Source organism: Sapajus apella, unplaced genomic scaffold, assembly GCF_009761245.1.
Source record: "Sapajus apella isolate SASKATOON/1434 unplaced genomic scaffold, GSC_monkey_1.0 scaffold78, whole genome shotgun sequence".
NCBI lineage: Eukaryota > Metazoa > Chordata > Mammalia > Primates > Cebidae > Sapajus > Sapajus apella.
In genome coordinates, this window is record NW_022437018.1 from 9,827,531 (window position 1) to 9,847,957 (window position 20,427).

At 36.5% G+C, this 20,427-nt stretch overlaps 1 protein-coding gene across 6 annotated transcripts in view; it reads right to left on the bottom strand.

The window, feature by feature from the left end:
- Nucleotides 1-20,427, bottom strand: part of HERC4 (HECT and RLD domain containing E3 ubiquitin protein ligase 4) — a 146,420-nt gene that overhangs the window by 91,578 nt on the left and 34,415 nt on the right. For 5 of the 6 annotated variants that reach the window (XR_004261037.1, XM_032252598.1, XM_032252596.1 and 2 more), the window contains 4 exons: nucleotides 15,169-15,328; nucleotides 7,226-7,302; nucleotides 4,030-4,251; nucleotides 2,544-2,635 (listed from right to left, as the gene is read on the bottom strand). Coding sequence is in view for 5 of the 6 variants with exons in the window: in XM_032252598.1 (XP_032108489.1) it covers nucleotides 2,544-2,635; nucleotides 4,030-4,251; nucleotides 7,226-7,302; nucleotides 15,169-15,328 (551 nt within the window). In the remaining variant the exon portion in view is untranslated. Of the gene's footprint in view, nucleotides 1-2,543; nucleotides 2,636-4,029; nucleotides 4,252-7,225; nucleotides 7,303-15,159; nucleotides 15,329-20,427 lie in introns of those variants that run through there. The other variant, XM_032252600.1, reaches the window with a different exon arrangement.

Here is a 20,427-nt window from a genome sequence, read left to right on the forward strand (position 1 = left end):
CCCAAAGTGCTGGGATTACAGGCGTGAGCCACCACACCCAGCCATAATTTTCCTTCTCAATTACATGTAATAGTTTCTAGATTCCAAAGTCAAAAATTGTAAGGCAAGGCACATTTGTTCTGGCTATTAATTTTTAATTTATTGTATTTTTAAAAACATATGGCCAGACATGGTGGCTCACACCTGTAATCCCAGCACTTTGGGAGGCCAGGGTGGGCGGATTACTTGAGGTCAGGAGTTCAAGACCAGCCTGGCCAACATGGTGAAACCCTGTCTCTACAAAAAATAGCTGGGTATGATGGTGCACGCCTGTAATCCCAGCTACTTGGGAGGCTGAGGCATGAGAATCGCTTGAACCTGGGAGGCAGGAGGTTGCAGTGAGCCAAGATTGTACCAGTGTACTCCAGCCTGGATGACAGAGTGAGACCATCTCCAAAACAAACAAACAAGGCATGTGATATATGTTCATATTTTGGTCACTTTCTTACAAAAAGACTTGCTCTTTTCACTCAGCAATATATCCTAGAAATCATTCCACAACATAAAATAGAAATCTTCCTCCTTCTGTTTTACACTTTACTGTACTTCATTATAGGGATGTACCACAATTTATTTAACTCATGAACATTTGGATTTGGATTTCTTCTAGTCTTTTGCTATTAACATGCCACAATAAATGGTCCTGTGCATTCATAATTTCACATCTTTGGGGTAGTTTCCTAAAAGTGGGACTGCTAAATCAATGTGTATTTGTATGTGATTTACATAATACATTTGCATAGAACTTATAAAAAATATGACATCTTTATGGAAGTATTCTCATATCTATAAACATGGCATGTCTTTCCATTTATTCTGTTTTTAAACGTTGGCTTTAAAATATTTCCTAATGTCATTTTCCTAGTGTAGGTTTTGTACAGAAAACTGCTTCATAAAGCAATCTTAATCTATTTACTATTTCCAAGAAATTCTTCCAGAAAAGCAAGACATATGGATATGGAACACGTATTTAACTTAAATCAAGGGAAAATAAAATATTTTACTTTGGGGATATTTACAACTAATTTTGTTAAAAATAATGTACACTCAAACTTCCAATGAACAAATATCACTAGCTACTGTCTTCTGAGAGAGGAATACACAAGATTAATAGAATTAGCATTTCTTAAAACTAAATAGACATAAAAAGTTACTTATCTTAGAATATTACGATGAATGATTACCTGATAGGCTGAATTTGAAAAAGTAGTAACATTGTTAGTCCTTCTGCCATAAAATTAGTTTTTGGAATGATACAACACACAAATATTTTTTATATTTGGTAAAAAATATTTTTGCTATTATTTTTTTACATAGCCTTCTTTCTTCCAAATACCAATAACAAAACAGGATGAGTAAAATTTAAAACTTGCCAACAGGAATAAATAAGACTTCAGTGATTACATCTGTAATGTGAATGCCAAAATCAATAAAATATGGTATTAGGTTGGTGCAAAAGTAATTGCAGTTTTTACCATTAATGGCAAAAAAAAAAAAACGAAATTACCTTTGCACCAACCTAATAATAAGATTGGCAGGTAGAATGATCCTTCCTTACTGAAAGGCAAGTAATACAAAATACTTTAACTTTCATAATTAGTCATTATATTTTTTAAAGTGCATTGAGTTCACTATATTTGACAATGACGAAGAATTCTTGCCCTACTAAAATTCCCAAGTAAAAATAAGAGTGCAGCATTTTAAAGCCTGATTAGAAGTTAATTTTTTTTTTTTTCCAAGCAAGGTCTCACTCTGTCTCCCAGGCTGCAGTGCAGTGGTGTGACCTCGGCTCACTGCAAACTCCGCCTCCCAGGTTCAAGCAATTCTCCTGCTTCAGCCTCCCAAGTAGTTGGGATTATAGGTGCCTGCCATTGCACACCCAGGTAACTTCAATTCTCTGGTAAAGGTTAGTTGAATGCTTTCATTTTCATCTAACTTCCAGTCACTAGAGAACTAAACAGTACTGATACTCAATTGGCACATACCCAAGACAATGAGAGGTCAGAGTTAAAGCAATTGATAAGACTGTGATGAAAGCTTGCTGCAACTGTTTGCACAGTACTTGGCCAATGAATAACAGAGAGATTCAGTCTCCTCTATTGCTTATATGAAATATTCAAAGCAAAACGGAAACTAAATTCAAATTAGGCTGAGCTACACAATACAAATGGGCTTGATACATATATAGCATGATGAGACTAATGAATTAAAATGGAATAATTTTATTCAAAGTATGATTTAAGCAGTATGTCATATAAAGCTGAGAAATTCGGCAATATATACTATCACATATAATAGTATATCAGAATTCACATTTCACAACATAAAACAGTTGAAAAATAAGGTAAATTATTTTCAAGAATAAAGAGTCTAAGTTTTTTTCCCAGATAAATTATGTCTGAAACACCAACAATACTCAAGTTAAAACTTGAGAAAATATGAGAACATTCATTAATTATGAAAGAAATATAAGTAATAATCAAGAAGTTTTAAAAGTACAATACCTTGGTTAGTGCAGCAGTATGATCTTCTCCACAACAAATATAAACTATTTTCTGAGATCTTAGTGACTTTAGTAAATTAGGAACATACCTATCTGAAAATTCCAAAACGAGATGTTAACATTATTTTAAAAATTAAAACTTGTCTAAATGTGTATCCTCTACAGCTTCCCAAGCTCAGTAGATAGTTGTGACTAAATAATTTTAACTATGATTCAATGATTTTGTACTATAAGCTTACTAAATCAGGCTCCCAGGCCTATCCATACTATTGTGATAAAAAAGAGACTTAGAGTTAAGTGCTAAATAGTCAATAAGACAATCTGCACAGAACTCAGCAATTAAGGAATTTCAAAATTGTTTAACTGCTTCTAATTTTCCACATATACACATCATTCTTTATATTCACTTCATGAAACTTGTACCGACAAGATCCTGCTTAAGAGCTTGAAAAAGAAAAAGTGTACTTGTGGCTGCTTTGTAGCAGAAAAGATACATGATATCCTAATAGGACACATTTTTCTTATGCAAAACAAGGTATTAATTATTTCTGAAAGTATTGTTTGCTTACCAATACTAGTTCTTACTAGATCAACAACTCGCTTTTGTCCATTTCAGTCATTACAATTATATTGAACTTTAAGAAATTAGCTTTTGTAAATCAAATACTGGCATTCAACTCAATGTAATTATGAAAAATAAGTTCCAAGATCCCAGCTTGTTTCAGTTACAATTTTCTTCAAATTCAAAACACGTTTATTTTTAAGACTTTCGCATCAATGTTAAAAGTAAAGCCCAACCAAAAATTTAACAACCCAAATCATTTAAATATTTCCTTGAAAAACTCAAAGATTAATACTTCATGTTATTTCCCCAGAATAATTTTATAGCTTCTTTCCACTAACAGTGGCCAATAAATGGATTGATCAACAATTTGAAGATGAACATCCAATACTGAAGATTTTGTCCAGATACACTTTTTATAGGTTTTAATGAAAAAAGGGTATTTTTATCTTTCTGCTGCATTCCCCAAATGAAATTTTTTTTTTTTTTTTTGAGACAGAGTTTCACTCTTGTTGCCCAGGCTGGAGTGCAATGGCGCGATCTCGGCTCACCGCAACCTCCGTCTCCTGGGTTCAGGCAATTCTCCTGCCTCAGCCTCCTGAGTAGCTGGGATTACAGAAATGCGCCACCATGCCCAGCTGATTTTTTGTATTTTTAGTAGAGACGGGGTTTCACTATGTTGACCAGGATGGTCTCGATCTCTTGACCTCGTGATCCACCCGCCTTGGCCTCCCAAAGTGCTGGGATTACAGGCGTTAGCCACCGCGCCCGGCCCCAAATGAAATTTTTAAATATCATCTCATTCCCATGTCTATACCAGGGAAGTTTTGGATACATTTCTCTCTTACAGTAAGAATCACTGATCTATCTGAAAACATCACCTCTTTAAAAAAGTACATGCAAACTATACATAATGAGAACCTACCATTTTCATCATTAAGACCTAGCTGACCAAACTTGTTGCGTCCCCATCCAAAGATAGCTCCAGAAAGGGTGAGTACAAAACTATGGGCTCCTCCTGCTGCAACTTGCATGAAAGGGATTCCAAGCAAAGACTTAATCAGCTGTGGTGAGGTTTGCTTTTTACAGTCAGTACCTAAACCCAATTGGCCATATTTATTCTGTCCCCAACAGAAGATTTCACTTGCTGTAAAACAATAATAGAAAAATTAACCATTTTTCTCACATGCAAAAAATTTAATTTGAAAATCATTTCATTTCAAATTTCATATAAAGAATATTATTTTGGGACATTCTTCAGATTATCAAAAGAATATACATATTCTTTTTAGCAATTATGCTTATTTCTTATATGAAAATATACTACTACCTAGAAGAACATTCAGTATTAGTACACTTTAACTTTGACTACACAATGAACAGGTGAGTCACTTAACAAGGAGTAATCTCATTTTTTTATGCTCAACAGTCTCCTGTTAATATTCCTTGAGTATCATTTTTGTTCTGTAATTGCTCCCAAGAGGCATTCATTCAAGGTCAAAACTTTAGTAACTCTATGTTGATCACATTCAAAATTTAATCACTAGCCCAAACGTATCCTGAGCAAAAAACCCATTGTTTACCTGACATCTATACGCGGATATTTCAAAGGAACTTCTAACTTAGGATGCCACAGACTGAATTCATCACCCCATCCTACTTCCCTGGACCTTTTTTCAGTGTTCCCCATTTCAGTAAATAACATCATAACTGACTCAGTAGCAAAAATTACAAACCTAGGGAGTCTTCCTTAATACTCCTTTTGTTTTTTATCTCACACATATCCAGTCTAAATTATATATCACCAGTTATATATATAGTTTTCTTTCTAAATAAAAATATGACAAATAGATCCTTCCTCACCATCTTACCTGATTCTTAAGATAGTTTTCCTGCCTGTCACTTTTGTTCCCATACTGCCATGCTATTTGGAAACTTTAGACATCCTTTTATTAAACTAACAACTGGCACTAAATAACTGATACACTAGTTAACTTTTTTTAAATTGAAATTACGAAACAGCACATACTTAAAAAGCAAGCTTCCTTCCAAAAAAATCAGAATCCTGGTTCCTCTTCCAAGAGACAATCACTCTTACCAATTACTGGTAAGTCATTCAAGAAATGTTCTATGCACATATAAACAGACATGTGTATCTCTGTGTATACACACAGAGATATTGTAAAAATGCAGATTTGATCATATTGCTCACCCCAAAAAATATGTTTCAGTGCTTTCTTGTTGCTCTTGGGATAAACACTTTAAACAAGGCCTATAAGGTGCTATATGATCTACCTATGTTTCCAATCTCTTATCATACCAGTTTCTTCCCTCACTCACTATACTCTAGCCATAGTTGCCTTCCTTTATATTCTCCAAAGGCCACTTCTGACACACTTGCCGTTCTCTCTACCTAAACCTTCCCCTCATCTTTGTCCAGTTCGTTTCAACTCTCTCCCAGCTGGAGCCTTCCTTCCCTGATCTCCCAGATTAGGTCTAGTACCCCTATCATATGTTCTAAATACCCTGAAGTTTTTCTTTATAGCCCTTATCATACTATGTAATTACGTCATTATTTGTATGACTGTATCATGAGGGCTAGTAAGTAGAGCATTGCTATCACTATGTACTGTAGTATGCCTAGCTCATACTAAGGGCTCTAAAAAATGTCTAGCAAATGAGTAAGATTTTGCCTACAGCATAAAGCTGAGTAAGGCAAAAAAGAAAAAAAAAAAATAGGTCAATATGAAAAACTGTCCTCAGTAAAACCTTTTGAGTTTATATTTATATTAGATCCACCTACCAAAATATCAAAAGAGCAGTTGGCAAAACAACAAAGAACACACAGAGATTCCATGTTCCTAACTGCCTACAGAAGTCCAAATACCTTAATATGACATTTATGGCCCTTTATAACAGATTTCTCTCTTTATTTCAGCCTAAAGCATGAGTATGTCTCCCATTCCCTCACAACACCCACATAAAACTACATGCCAATATTCAAATACACCACTTTCTTAACTCTATGCCTTTACACTAGCACAACCCCTTAGCCACTCGACATTTCTTCTAGTCCTCAACATTTCTCCAATTATTAATAAATAAGAAAATAAATCTTTAAAGCCTGCATCAAATACTAATCCCTTCCTTATTGTTACCAATTATATCAATTAGAAACAATTATATTATTGTCACAGCATTGTACCTTTACCTTGTCTGAAAGAGTACATATTTTTTTCTGCCTCAAACTACAGTTATTTACTTGGACATCTGTCTCTTTCACTAGACTGTATGATCCCTAAACCTGCCTCTTTATTTATCTGTGCTTTCCCATGGTTCTACCTTAGTGTTTATTTGTAGTAGGCTTCACTAAATAATAGTAACAATGGAGCAACTGGAATCTATTTCTTTTAATGGTAAAAAACATACATATGGTGATTCTTTACTAACCCATGTTCCAGTCCTTAGCTAGGACACTAATAAGTTAATCAGTAATAGAGGAGTGCAAACCAAACTAATAAATATGTTTGGCCTTCTCTATTTCTATTCATAGAAAGATCATCTGTGAGATTAAATGAGATTGGGGAAGCAATCTTCCCCAGTTGCAGCTATGAAAAGTTTTTAACTGGTTAATAAATAGACACAAAAATCAATTTCATGTCTATATAATAAACAAAAAATGACACCATTCACAACAACAAAAAACCAAATATCTAGGGGAAAGTCTAATCAAAGTTGTATAAGACCTGTCCAGGTTAAAAAAACGCTAATGTGAAAAATTAAAGGGAGACTTAAATGGACGAATATACCATGTTCTAGAATTGAAATGTTCAATATCGTAAAGATTTTCCTTGAATTGATTTATGGAGACAATGAAATCCCAATCAAAATCTCGGGGGGGAGGTGGTGTGTGTGTGTGTGTGTGTGTGTGTGTGTGTGTGTGTGTGTGTGTGTGTGTGTACAGACTAATGAGCTAATTCTAAAAGTTATATGGAAATGAAAAGGATCAAGAACCAGGACAATCTTGGAGAAAGATGAGCAAAGTTGGAGAACTATATGCACAATAGAAAAGGTATCAAGTAATAAAACTGAAGGGAAATCAAATAAAAACGAATGTTTACCTTTAGAAAGTGCAAGTGAATGATAGTAACCACAAGCAACCTGTACAATCTGGATATCTGACAAACTTTTAATATTTCTAGAAAAGAAGAAGACAGATCAATATCAGTTAATTCCATTTAACAAATTGATCCTGAATACTATTTACTACTTATTGATGGCCTACTATATGCACATAGGTCACACTAGTTTTTCCATACAAGCCCAATTTTAGCATACCATAGATTTATGCTAAAATCAGTAAATAAGAGCCAGATACAAAAAAAATAAAATTAAAAGGGATGATAAGGAAACACCTTGGAATACAATACTGAAGCAAAGTGAGCTATGTTCATACCTCAAGTACTCTTCAGAGTGCTCTTATAATTCAGACATTTTCTTTCATTATAAAAAAAGTTTTTTAAAATCATCAGCTTACAGTTAGAAACTTGGCAATACATTTGGAAAGCAAATGTACATTATCTAATTTGTCTAAAATTGTTTTGCCTAATTTAATGTACGTTCTCCTTTATCAGGTTTCTTAAGAACTAATAGGGCTTTTTATCATGTTCTACCAACTCACAAATTATGAAACCTATTCCTTACAAGCTATCCTTCTGCTCTACGTCTAAATCAGGGACATTTAATTTTTTTGCTAGAGAAATTTACTCAATTCACATTTATAACAATCACTACTAATATGTTAAGTCTTATTTTCTTCTCTCTTGTATTTTGTCCTTACGCTTTCATAATTTCTTCCCCTCCTTTCCTGAGTTTTATTTTACCACCATGCAATTTTAAAGGCTCATTTTAAAAACATTATAAAAATCAATTAACTTTGCATGTACATCAACCATCCCAGCATCTCCTTAGGTTCTTTCCCTTTACCTGGTCATGCCACTGTTTTTCCTGAATGAATGTTTTCAAGAAAAAAAAGGGGGGAGCCTGGATGTGGATTACAGGTAGTTTACTGTAATCCCAGCATTTCCGGAGGCCAAGACAGGTGGATCGCTTGAGATCAGTCAGGAGTTTGAAACCAGCCTGGCCAACCTGGTGAAGCCCTGTCTCTACTAAAAATAGAAACAGGAAAAAAAAAGAAAAAAAAAAAGTTAGCCAGGTATGGTGGCACACACCTGTAGTCCCAGCTACTCAGGAAGCTGAGACAGGAGAATCACCTGAAAGCAAGAGGCAGAGGCTGTAGTGAGCCAAGATCACACCATTGCACTCCAGCCTAGGCAACAGAGTAAGACCCTATCTCAAAAAAAAAAAAAAAAAAAAAAAGAAAAGAAAAGAAAAGAAAAAAAGGGGGGATGGGGAGGTACACTATGTTTCTTACTTCCTTTTACCTGATACTGTCACCTGACCTGATTCTGCCATAAGAGAGTCCGGAGCAAATTCTGACCAGAGAGTCGACACACATGATTTTCGGGAGGCAGCTTCAGCAAATCAAATTTTGAGCAGGAGAAAGGAGAGTTACTCTAATTCCATATTATTGTATTAAAAATATTTTTATTTAGTGGATTTATGCTTTTAACTACAAAACTTGAGAGTTGTATTGCTACAATTTAGCAGAATCCAACGAATTAGCAGGATGCAATGTACCTTCAAATTTTCAGACTTAACAAACTACCATTTCTTTCAAATAGCAAAATCAAACACTGGCAATGCAAAAAGAGTAAGGAATAAAAAATACATGAACATACACAACTGTGCTCAAATTACTAAACATTTACTGTTACTGCTTATGTGTACTAGGCAGACGATACATTGACCTGTTCAGCATATTAAGTATTTTAGAAAAATAAAAAATAAAAAAACAAAAAAACACCACTCCGGATATCAAGTACAATTTTGCAAAAGAAACATGTCAAAATACTACATTCTCATAGTACTCTGTTTTTTCCTTCATAGTATTTATTGGTACTAACTATTAGTGTACATATTCATTTAATTTTTGTCTCTTCTGCTAAACAATAAATTCTGTGAAGGCAGACTATGTGTCTTAAAACCATGATAATCCCTAGCACCTACTATAGTGCCTAATTAATAGTATGTATTGAATATACTGTTCAAGGATAAATAAATTTGTATCGTCTTGGAGGCTTTAGTATTAATTAGTCATAAAATTTACAAAAAAACTTCTAAATTTGCATAGCGATTTATACTTAGTTACTCTCCTTTCCAAAATACTAACCTAAGGCTTGTGAATACACATAAATGCTAATATATTTTGCCATTATCTACTACAGAGACCAGGAAATACATTCTTCTGTCTCACTGCTGTGTCAAAGAAAAAACTATCCTTTTCCATGTTCATATAAATGTATTAATACCCTGAAGACTGGGCAATATTGCTTTAACTTTCAGAAATTAAAAAAAAAAAAATACTGTGAATAGTAAAATAAAGTTTCCCATGTTCCATTTTTCCTAAAGAGATAACTAGAAAATAAATAAATGTTTTAGAACTCATCAAAAGTAATCCACTTAGTCACATAAAAAAGATAATGTGTTTAATCGTTTTTGGTTTCTGAAGATTCAAATATACTGAACTGAAAAGCAAAAGAAACCAGAATAAATTTCGTGAATTAAAAAAATATACATACATAGGCATGCATACAAAACATAAAGATTCCTAATTAATCAAATCTATTTTAAAAAATCAGAAATCAGACCTCTAGAGCAAACATTTTATACTGCTTACAAATTTAAAATAACTCTCTAATGTTTAGAGTATGTGAAATATTCTAAATGACTGTGATAGTACTAAAATGATTCATTGTAAATAACTGAACCAGTTCTTGAATAAATTTTAAAAGTAATTTGAAATTCGTAAAAGTTAATAAACTTGGAAATAAGATTTATACACCCTTCCATTGGGACGCTGCTAAAGCATATTAATTACGCAACATGTATACTGTTGTATTCTTCTATTTTTCCAACTTAATGTGTAGCGGCAATACAGGCAGAAACCAGGTACTGCTAGTTATGTTTCTGAAGACAAAATTCCAACTACTAATGTTAATAATTAGTAAAAAGTTTATATTATGTAATTAAACATTTGAGGAACTAAAGCATTAAATATTTTGCCAATTAAACAGAATTAACAATTTTCTATTTTCCAGTTAAGCCACAACTTTCCTAGCTATTTAAGAAAAATCCTTTAGCTGGGCATGGTGGCGCGTGCCTGTAATCCCAGCTACTCAGGAGGCTGAGGCAGGAGAATTGCCTGAACCCAGGAGACGGAGGTTGCGGTGAGCCGAGATCACGCCATTGCACTCCAGCCTGGGTAACAAGAGCGAAACTCCATCTCAAAAAAAAAATAAATAAATAAATAAATAAATAAAAATAATAATAAATAAATAAATAAATAAATAAATAGAAAGAAATAGTCCATAGGGTCGAGGTCAGCCAGCCTGAGGAACTGAGCAACATGGGTGGGAAGGCGAGCCCAGCTTAAAAGAGAGAGAGAGAGGAAAAAAAAAAAAAAAAAAGAAAGAAAAAAAAGAAAAATCTTAACATCAACTCATTTCAATTTTCAAAAATTTATCTCACATTAGGGGAGATGATATTTTTAAAAAATGAAAAATTTAAACAACTGATCCAGTCTGTACCATTAAAAAGTACTCTTTTTCTTTTTAATCTACAATGCTCTAAAATTTCATATGCTAATATTAGGCAGAAATTGTAACATTTTTAAATGAATAACAAGAAAATAAATTGTATTTTTGGCCTGGCGCGGTGGCTCACACCTGTAAATCCCAGCACCTTGGGAAGCCGAGGCAGGTAGATCATGAGGTTAAGAGATCGAGACCATCCTGACCAACATGGTGAAACCCTGTCTCTATTAAAAACTACAAAAATTAGCTGGGTATGGTGGTGTGTGCCTGTAGTCCCAGCTACTCTGGAGGCTGAGGCAGCAATCACTTGAGCCCAGGAGGCAGAGGTTGCAGTAAGCGGAGACTGCACCACTGTACTCCAGCCTAGCAACAGAGCGAGACTCCATCTCAGGTTAAAAAAAAAAAAAAAAAAAAAAAAGAAAAGAAATAAACAAACAAATTTTTGACCCAGCTAATAATTCAAACATATTTAGTTTGTACAGTCCAGAAATAGCTGTACTCACAAAAATAATAATCTTATACTACCTTGCCGTAATTTTTTAGTGCATATGTCGAAATAGCAGAACTTTTAAAGGATAAACTACATCTTTACTGCCAATTATTTTTCTGAAGTCTGTGAGCAAAGTTATGTATTTCCACTTACATTAAACTAAGATAACAAAATTTGGGTAATTTTTTTAAAATAATAAGATATAATACATACTCTACATTAAAATCTAGCCAGAAATGCAGGTCTACAGACACTAACTAACACTATTTAAAATACTTGCTCTTTCCCAAAGTAGTGACTTCAAAACAAAACAAACTTAGAAGTAGGAAAGAATTCATTAACAAAACTAATTAGTTTCAGCTATATCCCATTACTAATTTCACATTCTTCTTTAATATTATCCATTCATTGGCATAAAAAATGGATTTTGTCTCAAAAGTATAATCTCATGTGAATCTTTTCTGATTACTTTTTTTTTTTTTTTTTTGAGATGGAGTTTCTTTTTGAGATGGAGTCTCACTCTGTCGCCCAGGCTGGAGTGCAGTGGCGCGATCTCGGCTCACTGCAATCTCCACTTCCCGGGTTCAAGCAATTCTCTGCCTCAGCCTCCTGAGTAGCTGGATTACAGATGCCCGCTACCACACTCGGCTAATTTTTTGTGTTTTTAGTAGAGATGGGGTTTCGCCATACTGGCCAGGCTGGTCTTGAACTCCTCACCTTGTGATTTACCTGCCTCAGCCTCCCAAAGTGCTGGGATTACAGGTGTGAGCCACTGCACCTGGTTTTTTCTGATTACTCTTATGAAAATCTATGAACACTAGACAAGACACAGGGGCTCATGCCTGTAATCCCAATCTTTTAGGAGGCCAAAGCCAGTGAATCCCTTGAGTCCAGGAATTTGAGACCAGCCTGGGCAGTAACATGGAAAAACTCCGTCTCTACAAAAAATATAAAAACTGGCCAGGCAGGCCGGGTGCAGTGGCTCATGCCCGTAATCCTAGCACTTTGGGAGGCCGAGGTGGGTGGATCACCTGAGGTCAGGAGTTCAAGACCAGCCTGGCCATCATGGCGAAACCCCATCTTTATTTAAAAAAAAAAAAAAAAAAATTGGCCAGGCCATAGTGGTGCATGCCTGTAGTCCCAGCTGCTAGGGAGGCTGTGGTGGGAGGATCACTTTCGCCCAGGGGGTTGAGGCTGCAGTGAGCGTAAGCATGCCACTGCACTCCAACCTGGGTGACATAGTAAGACCCGGTCTCAAAAAAAAAAAATAAATAAATAAAATCTATAAACACCAATTTTTAGAAATCAGTGTATAGATTCTACATGTAAAATTTACAAAGCTGGCTGACATCTCTGAGCCACCTAGGAAAGCCTTACATCTAAAAAATGATTTGGTACTGAAATTAAAACTAAAACTCACCTGGCACTCCTCCTTTTATAAAAATACATTTCCACTGAAATACTGAATGGCCCTTTAAAACCTGATATATCAGTAAAAACTACGTGTATGTTACAACAAATCAGATCAAGCCATAAAATTTTGAAAAATTGAGATGGATGAAGAGTAGAAATACCTTAACACACAGTTTAAAGTTAATACAGATGTTGAGCACATACAGAAAAAAATATGTTTAAACCAAAGAACTCAAGCAAATTCTCTTTCAGGTCCCAATCCAGGTTCATTGTTATTATTGGACAACCCTCAAATAAATTTTTTATATCATAAAATTCTCTCCTTATAATTAACTTTCTTTCCATTTATTATTTACCTATGTACTACTGACTAAAATTCCTTAAAAGTGAACAGCAACAAAAATTTAAGCATAAGAATCATCAGAATGGTAAAGTAAAAATAAAGGAAACTAGAAAGTTTTGTCATGAATCACAGTTTTGAGAATACTGACTTACAAGATCTAACATGCAAATATCTTTTCATCCTAAAAACACAATTCAAAAAAAAATCTTAAATTTAAAATTCTGTTCTATAAGAATTACTTGTGAGAAGAAATAAAAGGAGTAGAGGGAAGCTCAAATGTGAGGTCACTATGCTTTTATGAATGCTTTAAGAAAAAAACAATATTTTTCTCCCCAAAAGTTCCAACATTAAGAGAAATCAAAAGGACACTGGGAATTGTGTGTGTTATTTATGAGTGCAGAAGAAACAAAGGGTAAGCAAATTGTTTCGGCAGTTTTGAAGAATTTGGTTATATGTTCAATAAAGAAAATAGAAGTCTCAACAGATAGTTCATTATTAACAGGATATAAAATGTCAAATTAAGAGTTCCTATGCTCCATTTTCTTATTCCAGTAGTTGCATCCTCATTCTCAAACCGAAACAAAATTTATCAATGTTAAAAACAAAATGCACCGGGCGTGGTGGCTCATACCTGTAATCCCAGCACTTTGGGAGGCCAAGGCAGGTGGATCACCTGAGTTTGGGAGTTCAAGACCAGTCTGGCCAACATGGTGAAACCCCGTCTCTACTAAAAATACAAAATTAGCCAGGTGTGGTGGTGCATGCCAGTAATCCCAGCTACTAGGGAGGCTGAGGCAGGAGAATCACTTGAACCTGGGGGGCAAAGGTTGCAGTGAGCCAAAATCACAGCACCACTGCACTCTAGCCTAGGCAACAAGAGTAAAACTCCCATCTCAAAAAAATAAAATTAACAAACAACAACAAGAAAAACAAAATGCATAAAGATGTGTAGAAAAATGCCATCTGCAGTAAATCTAAAATTAAGAATACCTTGGTTTCCTGTAGCATTATTTTATTCCTACAACTATTACTAGGAAAAAGAACAAAAGAGTTTTAAGAGGTCAGAATTTATATAAATATTAAAACTAAATATGAGGTAATATATTATTTATGTATCTAAAAGAAACTGAATGCTTTTCTTTAAATCTGTATATTTTTACCTATGTAAAATATACATACTGCTACAGTTTTTAATATTAAAACAATGATTGGCCAGGAGCAGTGACTCACGCCTGTAATCTCAGCACTTTGGGAGGCCAAGGCAGGCAGACCGCGAGGTCAGGAGTTTGAGACCAGCCTGGCCAACACAGCAAAACCCCCATCTCTACTAAAAATACAAAAAAAATTAGCCAGGTGTGGTGGCGTGCACCTGTAATCCCAGCTATTCAGGAAGCTGAGGCAGGAGAATCACTTGAACCTGGGAGGCGGAGGTTGTGGTGAGCCAAGATCGTGCCGTTGCGCTCCAGCCTGGGCACAGTGCAAGACTCTTATCTCGAAACAAAAACAAAAACAAAAAAAACAATAAACATGATTATGCCCTATGTAAATCTATAAGACTAAAACACTGATGAGACACTGCTTATTTTCTAATTTTGAAATGATTATATGATTAATTAACTAAATTGTGGTTACTGCTATGTAAAAAGTGGAAAGTGATTAAATTCTTTTTAGAGTAAGCATGTTGGACTTATATATTCAACAAAAACAATAAAGACTGAAAAAAACAAGTTAGTGAAAAATATGCAACAAACCAATATTTAATAAATATTTCAATAACAGAATACTCAAGATAGTAGAATTAGTAGTTTAAATTAGTCTACCTCACTAATAAAAATTTACAATGAAGCAAGTATTCCCTGTCCCTTTTTTTTTAACAAATATAAATTCTATTGACTACAGAGAAAATATAGGGTATATAAAAATAGCAAACCAATCAATAGCTCAACCAAAATTATAACAGGAACCAATTTCTTATCAAAGGACTCAAAGGGGAGAAATAATGAGATGTCAACTCTTACATGCCTAAAGATAAGCAGAATGATTTAGATTAACAAATTTATTATAAAAGATTGTTAAAGATCTCTTTCTGGTCACCTTTGTTACCTGGGTACTCTGATGCATTCCTCTGATCCTAACAGGCCAAGCTGTCCATCTGAATCAAGACCCCAAGCATACACCTGGCCTTTGTCATTTAATGCTAATGTATGAGCTTCTCCACATGAAACAGCTACAATATTTTGGGCATCCAAGGCAACAACCTGCTCTACAGAAATAAAGAAGAGAGATATTACGTTCTAATTTTGAACTTCCAGTAAGAACAAAACACATTCTTCATTTTATACAAACAAGCTAAAGAAATGCTTAAACACACACTACATATAACCAGTTATTTTGAATTATCTAACAAATTACGTACCATACGTAATTCTCATTGTGGTAAAACACAGATAAATACATTATAGGGCATAATCAACTCAGAATATTAAGTGATCTGAACACTTTTGGGAAGAAGTTAAGGGATTATAAAGATTCTTTCAGAATGTACCTTCTATTCAAATCTGTTACTAATAAAAGAGTCCAAGTTAAAAACAAAAACAAAAAAAGAGGAAGAAATCATTTAAATAACCTGGGCTGCTTGACTTTAACAATAAAATCATAACTGACACATATATTACAATGTATATGCTGCTGTGAAGTGATTCTGAAATTAAGGAAACAGGCCGGGCACACTGGCTCACACCTGTAATAAATACCAGCACTTTGGGAGGCCAAAGAGGGTGGATCACTTAAGGTCAGGAGTTTTGAGACCAGCCTGGCCAACACAGTGAAACCCCATCTCTACTAAAAATACAAAAATTATCTGGATGTGGTAGCGCATGCCTGTAATCCCAGCTACTTGGAAGGCTGAGGCAGGAGAATCACCTGAACCTGGGGGACGGAGGTTGCAGTGAGCCGAGATCATGCCACTGCACTCAAGCCTGGGCGACAGAGCCAGACCCTATCTCAAGGGAAAAAAAAAAGGAAATTAAGGAAATAATCTGAATTAGCAACTTCTGAATAGAAAACAAATTTTTTAAAGAACTCGTAAATAAAGCATCTATTAGATATGGTGAGTAGAGAACTAGAAGGCAGTAAACCATGACTGAAAAAGTTTCTATTTGTGGACTGCTAAATATCAAAAGATATAAAAGCTGCTTTCTTGGTTAAAATATGTTCAAGTTAAATCAGAAATTAACTTAAAATATTGGCCCTACTACCAGGAGCCATCAATTGACAAATCAATAAGGAAAGTGAATTTATTTCCCCTAGTCCTCAAGATGTGTTTGTCAGTTTAACTAGTACACATTTTTTAAAAGATGCCATTTAAAATTAACGTTCTTTCAGTTTAATAAGAAAGCTATAATTATTGTCTTCAATGAACTAAAAGTCTTACGTTGAAATGGTTAAAACTGGATCAATCAGGGTTTCTTCAGAGGCACAGTTTAGCTTAATTTACAAATGCAGTTGTTCAATAATGAAACAGACTGAACCAGAGAGTCTGAAATTCCTATCTATACAGAAATTCAAATTGTATCTAGATTACTAGCTTCCATTTTGGAGTGGGAGGTTAGCCCTAGATAGCCTCTAGGAACCTACATATCTCTAATGACATATGAAATACTTACCTTCAGGTACTATGGGGTTGATTACTCCTGAAGCTTCCAGTATATGGAAGTTCATTACACTAATCCCTCACTTTTTGGATAGCTTTTTAAAAATTATTTTGCAGAAACATACAAAAACCAAAAAGGAAAACAAGATATGACACACGATGTTCCTCAAAAAAAAAAACAAAAACAAAAACAAAATACTTAGAAGCATCATTTGTTTATATCAAAACATTCCCATATATCTTAATTATGAAGAAAGAAGTACATGTGTGAAAGATTTATCTCTCACAGAGGTTCCAGAGAGTCAAGGTCTCTCCAGAACAATCCTCAAAGGAAGTAGCAGAAAATGACAAGATGACAAGAGGGGTAAGACTGCTTGGTTGGTTCAACAATAACAAATTAATAGCAATCGCTATAAAGAGAGCAATGGCCTTAAAGTCAAAGGCACCAAAATCCAAGAAACAAAGAAGCAATCACTTATATTAAACACTTGTATTGTATACTTCTTGTGCTCCAAGCACCTGCGAGAGAGAGAATAAAACAAGTGTCCCAGCCCTCAATGAGTTTATGGCCTATGGAAAAACAAGTGAGATAAAGACTGTGACTACATGCTAAGATAAACATATGCAAAAGACACAAAAGGAACATGAACTATTTATGTAAACCTTAAAGATAGTCCAGGCAAGGTAGTTCACACCTGTAATCCTAGCACTTGTAGAAGCCAAGGGGGGGATCACTTGAACCCAGGAGGTTGAGACCAGCCTGGGCAACATACTGAGACCTTGTCTCTACAAATAATTCCTTTAAAAATGAGCCACGCCTGGTGGCATGCACCTGTGGGTAGACAGAGTGGGGAGAGTCACTTGAGCCCAGGTGGTTGAAGCTACAATAAGCTGTGATTACGCCACTGTGTTCCTTCACAGGTGACAGAGCAAGACCGTGGCTCCAAAAAAAATAATAAACAAACCAAGAATTTTAGAAGACAGTGAAAACTAGCTGAGTCCTAAGCAGAGGAAAGAGGAGATTCCATGTATCTGAGGAAGGAGACCCAGACATCTAGGATCACCTCCCCCTTGACTTCCACATTGCATTTCAATAGAAGAAAAGGCTGGCCGACTGGTGCCTCCTATATCACCTTCCTGTAAATAGCAGGCATGGTGTGGGGGACTCTCTCCAGAAGCCATTGTTTTTACTTAAGATCAAAACCCCACCTCACTCCCTTTCATATGTGATTTCTAAAGCTATAAAGCCAAGATCCTTTCATATGTGATTTCTAAAACTATAAACCCAAGACCCTTTCATATGTGATTAATAAAGCTATAAAACCAAGACCCTTTCACTTGTAATTTCTAAGGCTGTAAACCTAAGATTCTTTCATTTGTAATATCTAAAGCATAAGCCTATATAAAGACAGAGCTTCTCTTTGTTAGGTGAGCTTGATCATTTAGACAAATTGTCGCTTGGCTCCCATTTGTAATAATAGTAATAAACACTTCTTCCTTCCCAGTTCGATGTTTGAGAGGTCTGTTTCTCACAGCCGCTCCTGCTTCATTTGATTCCCTGAACGGGAAAGGAGTTTTGGTTGGCAGACGGCCAGAAAAGCCTCTCAGGCGGTTTGCCTAGCCCTTCAGAGCATCCCTGAGGGGGCTCCCGCCTGCTGGGGCTACACAGTACCTGAGAGCGCTCCCAGGCAGGTATTTGCCCGGTGGAAAGCCTCGCCAGAGTGGAGCAGGAAAGCCCCCGCAGCATGGATCCAACCAGTGGCTGAACATCGAGAAGGAACGGGTACTTGGAACGTCCGGATAACAGAAACACGGTAGGATTGGTCCCAGGAAACTTGCCCACCTCCTTTAGGTGGAAGCATGGCCTGATCACCCACATGTGCCAGATTTGGCACTTTTGAACTTGGCTCTCTCTCCCTCTTCTTTTGTAACTAATCTTGGAAGCTTTTGTTTATGGTTTTGATTTGGGTGGAGGGAGGAGAGCAAGAGCGAGAGAATGAGAGGGCGAGAGAGCCGAGGCGGGGCGGGGGGGAGAGAGAGAGAAAGTGTGTGTGTGTAGGGGCCCAACTGGACTCACTGGCCGTGATGGGAGTATAATGGCCCATTAGAAGGGGGGACCTCATACTCCAAGCAATTTGTAGGGCTGACTGGAATTAGAGACGGCTACATAAGGCTAAGTGGAAGAGCCTTTGCTATTTAGGAGTTGTGAAAGGGATTGAAGCGAACGAATCAGAGTGTGTATTGCATCCTACTGGGTGGGAACTGCTGTGGGTGGAGTAACACTCTCTTAACTGTGAGAATCCATTTTATGGCATGTAGGCATGGGTCATGCTCATAGCATGCCTTTAGAGACCATGCTGAAAAATTTCAAGAAGGGGTTTAGTGGAAATTATAGAATAGCTATGACACCAGAGAAATTAAGGACTTTATGTGAGGTAGACTGGACAGCATTTGGGGTAGGTTGGCCCTCAGAGGGGACCCTAGACAGGTCTCTTGTCTCCCAAGTAAGGCATGAGGTTATATGCAGTGAGCCAGAACACCTTGATCAATTTCCGTACATAGACTCGTGGTTGCAGTTAGTTTTAAACCCTCTGAGGTGGTTAGGAGGACAGACATCATATGTTTTAGTGGCCAAGGGACAAACTGCTAGAAACCACCCCCCTCAACCCCGCCAAGAGATGCAGACTCTCAAGGTCCAGGCAGACTCAGTGGCAGAGACTCAGACTCCCAAGGTCGGGGCAGATTCAGTGGCAGAAACGACAACTCCCAGGGCTCTGGCAGATTCGGCAGCCAAAGAGTTTTTGCCAATAATGCCCCCTCCTCCTCAGGGACTCCCTGCCCCTGGGCCGGAAGCCTAAGCACCCCTACCAGAGTTGTACACCCCTAAACCACCCAGAGTAGACAAAAGAGAGTGCAGAAAAACTCCTCCCATTGCTACCTGCTTCCTGGAAGGAACTCCCCCTCTGGCAGCCCGTCTGTGATCTAAGGCAGGGGTGCAGATGCCTTTAAGAGAGCAAAGGTACACAGAAGTGGATGAGGATGGTCACATGGTAGAAAAGCGTGTTTTCACGTATCTGCCGTTCACCTTGGCTGATCTTATCAATTGGAAAAATAACAACCCGTCTTATACTGAGAAATCCCAGGCTCTCATTGATATACTGCAAACTATTATTCAGACTCATAACCCCATTTGGGCTGATTGCCATCAGTGGCTTATGCATCTTTTTAACACGGACGAAAGGCGGAGAACACTCCAAGCCGCTTCTAATTGGCTGCAAGAGCATGTACCTGCAGATTACCAGAACCACCAAGAGTATGTCAGGGTTCAGTTACCAGGAACTGACCCCCAGTGGGATCCAAACACCCCGGAGGACATGCAGAGGCTAATCCAGTATAGGGATGCCTTGCTGAAAGGATTAAAAAAGGGGGCCCAGAAAGTTACAAACATTAATAAAGTCTCTGAGGTTATTCAAAGAAAAGAGGAAAGCCCCACACAATTTTATGAAAGGCTGTGTGAAGCTTACCACATATATACTCCTTTTGATCCTGGGAGCCCGAAAAACCAATGCATGATAAATATGGCATTCACCAGTCAGTGTGCAGAAGACGTTAGACAAAAATTGCAGAAACAGGCAGGATTTGTGGGCATGAATACTTCACAGTTATTGGAAATAGCTAACCAGGTGTTTGTAAACCGAGAAGCTGTGGGC